This window comes from Podarcis muralis, chromosome 17 (genome assembly GCF_964188315.1).
Source record: "Podarcis muralis chromosome 17, rPodMur119.hap1.1, whole genome shotgun sequence".
NCBI lineage: Eukaryota > Metazoa > Chordata > Lepidosauria > Squamata > Lacertidae > Podarcis > Podarcis muralis.
The window spans coordinates 34346927-34355323 of NC_135671.1; the positions used below are offsets into that span (position 1 = coordinate 34346927).

The 8397-nt window shown below is 48.4% G+C and overlaps 1 protein-coding gene across 3 annotated transcripts; it reads right to left on the reverse strand.

Annotated features, from left to right (window-relative positions):
* Nucleotides 1-1505: 1505 nt before the first annotated feature.
* CLPP (caseinolytic mitochondrial matrix peptidase proteolytic subunit) lies at nt 1506-7561 on the reverse strand. 3 transcript variants are annotated; one of them, XM_028712676.2, is made up of 7 exons: nt 7493-7561; nt 5851-5952; nt 5176-5247; nt 4033-4129; nt 3674-3861; nt 2974-3079; nt 1506-1978 (listed from the first exon to the last, which is right to left on the reverse strand). In XM_028712676.2, the coding sequence occupies exons 1-7, from the start codon at nt 7508-7510 to the stop codon at nt 1809-1811; spliced, it is 753 nt and encodes a 250-aa protein (XP_028568509.1). In that variant the 5' UTR covers nt 7511-7561; the 3' UTR covers nt 1506-1808. The 3 variants fall into 3 exon arrangements, with proteins under 3 accessions (XP_028568509.1, XP_077777146.1, XP_028568510.1); XM_077921020.1 differs by lacking the exon at nt 7493-7561 and adding an exon at nt 6297-6326; XM_028712677.2 differs by lacking the exon at nt 5176-5247.
* Nucleotides 7562-8397: the final 836 nt, after the last annotated feature.

Consider the following 8397-nt stretch of genomic DNA (forward strand, 5'->3'; position numbering starts at 1 on the left):
AGGGCTTACCTGCCCCCCTCCCAATATTTTATTCAAGTTGGCACCCATGGCTCATGCTGTCTACATAGCAAAGTGCTTTTACAAAGTGATCGTCTACAAAAATGCTTTCAGAAAACCCCAAACCGCATCACTTCAAATGCTGTAAGATTGTGCAGGTGCACCCTCTCTACTTTTTCCAACAAATATTTATATCCAACTGTGGATAAATGGGATTCTAATTTTTAAAAATAAAATAAATATTGCACGTAGTTTAGTTTGGGAGTTATGGGATTACTTTGATTCCCAGAGCCAACCCACAATTTCTGAGACACAGGTTCCCTTCTGAAACATTGCGAGAACCACAGAATTGTGGAATTGGAAGGAACCACGAGGGTCATCTGGTCCAACCCCCTGCAATGCGAAAATCTTTTATTAAGATGGTGACCACCACCCCCTCTGATTAGATTACTAAAATAGTAGTTTTCAGTGATGGGTGCCCATGCGAACCCTGGGACTGCTTCTCAGCCCAGTTGCAAACCACCTCCTAGTGTTCCGAGTCCTGCTCAGATATCTGCTTTCCATTCTCTCTGGAAATATTTGCTCTTGAACATGCACATCAGTTATCTTTTGCAAGAGTTTGGTGTCATTGTCTTGTGGGGGGGAATACTTTTTGGGGGCCGCAGCAGCAAACTCCCCCAACTCACACTTCCATCTATCACCTCTGGGCCAGTGGTCTCTACAGCAGCTCTGGAGAATCTTCCTTGCATCGTGCAGGACACAGCCAAGCAAGCAGAATCACCTTTTTTAATCACCACTTCTCCATTGCGATGTGCTTACATGCAGGGAGAATGGAGGATGGCGCCGTAAGAGCAAAGAAAGAAGCAATCGGCTTCCCCTGCCCTTCCTAATTTTGCTTCCCATTTGACTGTGACTGTGTTGCACCGGCAAAGCCAAGAAATCTGTGCGTGCATCAGTTACCACTGCGTATGAAAGCCATGTAAAAAAATTCCTTTCAGTAGCACCTTAGAGACCAACTAAGTTTGTTATTGGTATGAGCTTTCGTGTGCATGCACACTTCTTCAGATACACTGAAACAGAAGTCACCAGACCCTACTGGAAGGAATTTTTAAATTTTGTTTAGACTACGGCAGAACAACACGGCTACTTGCCTGTAACTAGAACTAAGAAAGCCATGAGTATGCATGGATGTGGCATAGAGATGTATGTGGACCATCCTGGGCCTCCTCCATATTGTGTGGCTGCAGAAGAGCTAGATGGCAGGACAAGGTCTATGAGGAAGGTGTTGGAAACACAGTCTTCTGGGTTACCTGGCAGAGATAATGTTTCGGCAAACTGGCCGTGCCACACTTCTGCAACAGCCAGCAAAATTATCTCCCACAAGCCAATGCTATGGACTATGGGACTTCTACCTGATATAAACAATGGGCCCATAAGTTGAGGGAACCTCAAGATCTGCTGCCAATAGCCTTTCAGTTAGAAAACCAAGGAAAAAAAGAACACCCACATCACAGAGGTCTAAGTTTAATTTAAAAACATCACTCTCTTATACAATGGTGCAACTGGAGGAGCGAGAAGGAAACTGGATCAGCTGAGGAGAAAATGGCAGAGACCAGCTCCTGTAAACACAGCTGGCCAGCTACTTGTGGGACCCTCCACTAAGAGAAGGCCTGCTAAGGGGAGACATCCCCAAATAATTCCAAGGACTCCAACCAACCAGCCTGGGGAGGTAACACCGTCCTCACTTCAGAGTGCTGGCGCTGCAGAAATAATTCCTGACACGACAAGCATCCGAGGAAGTCGTTGATCCCTCAGGGTTCAGCTGAGGAAGAGGTGGGAGCAGGGGCAGGAGGAGCCTCTTTTTGAACCAGTTCCGGCTCATCTTCCCCATCATGCGGAGGATGAACAAGCACCTTGTCCAAGATGCCAAATTCCTGGGCTTCGACTGGGCTCATGTAACGATCTCTCTCCATGGCAGCTTCTGTGAGGGTTAAGGACACGTAAAGGCTTAATACATAAACGTGGAAGAACACCAAAAAGTGCAAGCCCACATACCAGGGAGAAAGCCCTACTGAGTTCAGGAGGCCTTCAGAGTCTCCCTGCTCCATCCCAACTTCCCTCTCCACTGCCATTCTGCACCTTAAGCATCCATGGGTAGACACTGCAAGGACTAACCCTTACTTAGTCTTCCAGGATTATTTGTTTACATACTAATAGAATCAATGCACAAACGCAAGTCCAGCCCTGACCCCACCCGGCCCAATTAATCATCTGACAGCACCTCTCAAGGCTGACCAGGGAGGGAGCTGGTAGAGAGAGAGAGAGAAATGTCAGTCTCCCAGGGTGAAAGACTGGGAGGAGAAAAAAGATCCCAGGTGAGAGCTGGGAGGAGCTACTGTCCTCTGTGGGTGCTAAGGACCAATAACTGCTGTTAAGAGTAATTCAATTTGCATCTTCTGTAGTTGTAATGTAGCTGTCTTATGGGAAAATCTTAATTAAAAAATTAAAAAATATATATATTTAAAAGGAAATTGTGTTATTACAGAAGGAATTCTTGTTTTATTTATTTGCCTTTTCATCAAAGGGAATCTGCAGCCCTACAGATGTTGGACCACAGTTCATATCATCACACTGGCTGGGGCCAAAATCTCTGAAGGGTCACAGGTTCCGCTTCTCTGGTTTATACCCTGCCTTTCTTCCTCCATGGAATTCAAGCTGACATACATGTGGATCTCAGGTGGCCACCCACCCAGACACTGATGAGACTCAGACTTGCTTGGCTTCAGGTGCCTTCAGAGCCTGCACTGGGACAGAAAGCTTTATCTCACCACAGTGGTGTCCAAGGAAGGAACAGATCCAAACTGGAGCCTGGAACAAGCATATGGCCTCCCTCTCCCTTGTCCGAATACTAGATACCTCCCCTGGCACACAAGGTTTTGTCTCCCTGCCCCACCTTATGGCTCCGATGCTTCTTACCAATCACATCCAGGGATTGCTTGGTGTGCTTGGCATAGAGGGCATTGATCTGCTTCTTCAGCTTGAGGATCTCCTCGGCCTGGATGGCAATGTCTGTAGCCTGACCCTGGAAGTCAGGAGTCAGAGAGTCAGTGGGAAATTATAGCCTGTCATCTGCTGAGGTCATTCACTCACCAGCGAGCACTGGGGGAATGCAGAGGAAGGGTAAATGTAAAGTAAAGGACCCCTGGACGCTTAAGTTCAGTCAAAGGCGCTCATCTCGCTTTCAGGCTGAGGGAGCCGGCGTTTGTCCACAGACAGTTTTCCAGGTCATGTAGCCAGCATGACTAAATCGCTTCTGGCGCAACGGGACACCGTGACAGAAACCAGAGCGGACGATAACGCCGTTTGCCTTCCCGCCGCAGTGGTACCTATTTATCTACTTGCACTGGCATGCTTTCGAACTGCTAGGTTGGCAGAAGCTGCGACAGGGCAGCAGGAGCTCACCCCACTGCAGGGATTCGAACCGCTGACCTTCTGATCAGCAAGCCCAAGAGGCTCAGTGGTTTAGACCACAGTGCCACCTGCGCCCCCAAGGCAGGGATTCGCACCCCACATCCCAGGGAGCAATTTGTCCAGGAAAGCATCAAGACAGGGTGCTGGCTAGAGAAGGTGGTGTGGCCCCTGCAAGAGAAAGCAGCAGCAGAAGGGTTTGACTTACCCGTGCCCCACCTGAAGGCTGGTGGATCATTATGCGGGAGTTGGGCAGAGAGTGGCGCATGCCTGGTGAGCCCGCAGCCAATAGCAGGGAGCCCATGCTAGCTGCCTGCCCCACACACCATGTGCAAATGGGGTTCAGGATGTACTGCATGGTGTCGTAGATAGCCAGTCCAGATGTTACCGCACCACCTACGGAGGGAACCGAGAAGTCACTAGCGGTCCCCAAATTTAGGCACAGCATGCCTTCTTAAGCTATTTCTTTTTTTAAACACCCAAGTGACATTAAGGATAAGGTGTGAGAGAGGAGATTCTGTAGGGAAGCAGCTCTGATGTCACTCTGTGCTTTTCGCTGCCTCTCACCTGGGCTGTTGATGTACATGTGGATGGGCTTCTTGTTGCTTTCCGACTGCAGGAAAAGTAGCTGTGCAATAACCAAGCTCGCAACGTTGTCATCAATCTGTAGATGGGGAATGCAAGGCAGTGGATGAGAAGCAGGGGAACTCCTTGCTGCAGGAAACCCACCTCCTGCTCAAGTCAATATATACCTGAAGTCAAGTATACCTGAAGGAGCATCTCCACCCCCATCATTCAGCCCGGACACTGAGGTCCTCCTCTCAGGGTCATTTGGCGGTTCCCTCACTGCGACAAGTGAGGTTACAGGGAACCAGGCAGAGGGCCTTCTCAGTAGTGGCGCCCGCCCTGTGGAATGCCCTCCCTTCAGATGCCAAGGAAATAAACAACTACCGTATTTTTCGCCCTATAGGACGCACTTTTCCCCCTCCAAAAATGAAGGGGAAATGTGTGTGCGTCCTATGGGGCGAATGCAGGCTTTCGCTGAAGCCTGGAGAGTGAGAGGGGTCAGTGCGCACCGACCCCTCTCGCTCTCCAGGCTTCAGGAAGCTATCTGCAAGCCGTGGGAGCCCACGGGAGTTCCTGCCAGGCTCCCAAGGCTTGCGCAGAGATGCCTGCATCCCAAAGCCCGGGCGCGCTGAGCAGTTGCGCCCGGGCTTCGGGTAGCTCTGCGCAAGCTGCGGGAGGGCTCCCACGGCTTGCAAAGAGCAGCCTGTTCTGGGGGCTGGGGTTGGGGGAAGCTCGGGCTTCCTCCGCCCCAGCCTCGCGCCTTGGGGGGGGGGGGAATAATTTTTTTTCTTTATTTCCCCCCAAAAAAACTAGGTGCGCCTTATGGGCTGGTGCGCCCTATGGGGCGAAAAATACGGTATCTGACTTTTAGAAAACATCTGAAGGTAGCCCTGTTTAGGGAAGTTTATAATGACTGATGTTTTAATGTATTTTAAATCTTTTATTGGAAGCCGCCCAGAGTGGCTGGGGAAACCCAGCCAGATGGGCAGGGGATAATAATAATAATAATAATAATAATAATAATAATAATAATAATTATTATTATTATTATTATTATTATTATTATTATTATTATTATTACACATGGACACACTGTGTCAGAGGACCCATTTGCCTCGCTGCAGAAGGAGTTTGTGTACTTACTGGACCCATGACACAGACAATGCGCTCTCTCAGAAGGCGGGAGTAGATGTCATAAGCTCGCTCGCCACGACCCTGAAACAGAGAGAAGATCAGCACAAGTACCCTCAAGGCCTGGGATTCGGTGCTGGTGGAGGAGGAAAGTCCCAGCATATTTCAGAGGGAAGGACCTCCAGTCTCATACGAAGGAAACAGCTTGCTGGAAGCTTTCTTTAGCATGGTTCTAAGAGCACTGGAACAGTTGCATGCTGATAAAAACCAAGGCACGCATCAACAGAAGGCAGACTCATAAATTAGGGGACTTAAAACACGGCTGCACCGTGATTCTGGTCTCCACAAACTCCATCCCTGACACTTTGACTGTCACAACCAAAAATAATTAAAATTAAAAAATCATCCACCCTTAGGGAGATTTTTCTTAAGAGCCTTTAAATGCAATTGCATACTATTAAATGTAATCTGTCTGCTTGTAGTTAGGTCTCTGTAGTTTTTGCATCGATGGGCCTGCAAAGTAGCACAACCCTTAACAAATTACTGCTATGAGCCTGACGCTAACTGCCAGCCACCGCCACAACCACCTGTTATAAGTGATTTCAGACTTTGCAATTCCTAGTCTGCTCCCTTTCCCAAAAATATGTTGATAAAGAGGAGGACCTCCCTCCCCTCCCCTGTGCTTACCGTTTGCTCCACTACAATGGGAATGAGAGGGATGTGACTCCGGGGAGACTGGTGGAGGCTCCGAGCCACAGAGAGGACATGGCTTCCCAGCCGCAAAGGGTGCTGCAGGCAGAGAGAAGGCCGGTTACCAAACAGACAGACACTCACCACTGTCAATAACCACCAGCAGCTCCTCTGCAATCCTCCATTAAAGGTGCCCTTTCATTAACACCCTTTCAAATTCACTGCCACGTTGACCTCTGCGCCCTCATGCTCAGAGGGAAAAGGAGGAGAATACACTGCTTTTAGCATCTGTGAGTGTAGAGGCAGGACTCAGCAGGGATACCAGGTCAAAGAAAGCCAAGGAAAGGTGTGGCACTCTACTTTCATGAGAGAACAGCAACACGTACCCATCAGTCTTTTATTTGAAACACTTCACACACAGCGCAACCAGCTGTCGCACTTACATGGCAGGCTAGCATATATCCCCATGAGTTTGTCTTCGAAGACAACACTTTGCGTTTGGTGACTAGAATCAAAGAAGCATGGAGTTGGAAGGGACCCCAACTCTAGTCCAGGCTTCCTCAATCTCGGCCCTCCTGGTTTAGATGGGTTGGAAAAACGGGATTGGACAAAATGCATGGGTTGTTATGTGTGGTGTTGTATATTTTGCTGCTGCTTCAGCTTGTAAACCGCCTCGTGCATACGAATTAAAAGTGGAAGCGTGGGGGAAATTAAAAAGTCTATTCTAACTGATTTTATAATGAACTGATTTTAGAATGCTGTATTATTTTACTGTTGTTAGCCACTCTGAGCCCAGCTTTGGCTGGGGAGGGCGGGATATAAATAAAAAAATTTTATTATTATTAAAATTAAGTCTTTTCAACATCTACCCCCCGCAGCAGCTTCAAATGGTAAAGGTAAAGGGACCCCTGACCATTAGGTCCAGTCATGACCGACTCTGGGGTTGCGGCGCTCATCTCGCTTTCTTGGCCGAGGGAGCCGGCATACAGCTTCCGGGTCATGTGGCCAGCATGACTAAGCCGCTTCTGGCGAACCAGAGCAGTGCACGGAAACGCCGTTTACCTTCCCACTGGAGCGGTACCTATTTATCTACTTGCACTTTGTGCTTCCGAACTGCTAGGTTGGCAGGAGCTGGGACTGAGCAACGGAAGCTCACCCCGTCACGGGGATTCGAACCACAAACCTTCTGATCAGCAACTCCTGGGCTCTGTGGTATAAATATTATTATTATTATTCAAATTAAGTCTGTTAAACATCTGTCCCCCGCAGCAGCTTCAAATGGTACTTCCAGTTTAAAGGGGCCTTCGACTATGGGAGAGGGGGGCAAAAGGCTGAGGAAGGGGCTGCCACCACCGCCTTCATATTCCGCCTCTGAGGTTGCAGAGGAGGCTAGAGAGCAGCTGTGGAAAAGGAGGCGCTCCGCCCGCGGGTGCAAGGCTCGGATCGCTTCCTTGCCTTCGAGGAGACCGGCGGGTGGGAGCTCCAGGAGGCGCTTGAGGCAGGAGAAATCTATGCAAGGGGTGGTTCTCGGGGTGGGGTGGGGGCTGCCCCTTCCACCGCCCCCCCTTCCTCACTACTGCACCCACAGTCCCTGGTGCACCCACCCTCCAAGCCCCACCCACGTGCACTTGCCCCTCACCACTATCCTTTGCAACATGCTGCCCCGGAAGGTCTTTCCTGCTTTCCACAGTCTCACGTGGTTTATTAAAAAAAAGGGGGGGGGCCAAGAATACTGCACGCGAATCACGTGACGATGGCCGAGGCGCCGGGGTTGCAACGCCACCGCGGTGCACCATGGGAAATGTAGTATAACATTTAGGTACCGGTGCTTTTTGTTTGGTTTGTATTTTTTAAAGCGGTTTTAGTATTAAGCTGCTCTAAAGAGCGTCATTCATTCAGTGCCGGATTTACGTATAAGCTAAACAAGCTATAGCTTGGGGGGTTTCGGGGGGGGGGGCAAAAAAAATAAAAGGAAAAAAACCCCTGGATGTAATAATAATTATTTCACTATTAATATACTTTTTCTTAATTGTATTTCCTGTCAACAATTACTTTGACAAAAATACATATTATTATGTGCAAATGGCTTTTATTAGGTCCATAAATTACCATATTAGGTCCATAAATTACCATATCATATAGCATATATTCAACACAAAAAACAGCGACAGTTTGTTGTTGACAAAGGACAGCTGGACCTCATCAAACTTAAATCCGGCCCTGCATTCATTCATTCATTCATTCATTTTTAAGCAAACGGGATTTTAAAAAATAAGTGCATGGCAAGAGGAAAATCAGCATTTGTCAGACGGCTGCGGGAGAGAACCGAATTGTTTGCAGGTCTGCAAGTTCAGAGGTGGCTAAGATGGGCAGCGGTCCGTTTTTGTGCCTTCAATAGCGATGGGAATCTGCAAAAAGGAGCAAGTGAGGCGTCTCATGGCATGCACATAAATTTCCTCTAATGCCAATGTGCCTTTAGGGTTGCCATATTTAAAAAAGTAAAAACCAGGACACCCCAAAAATTGTTGAGATTTTTTTAAAAGG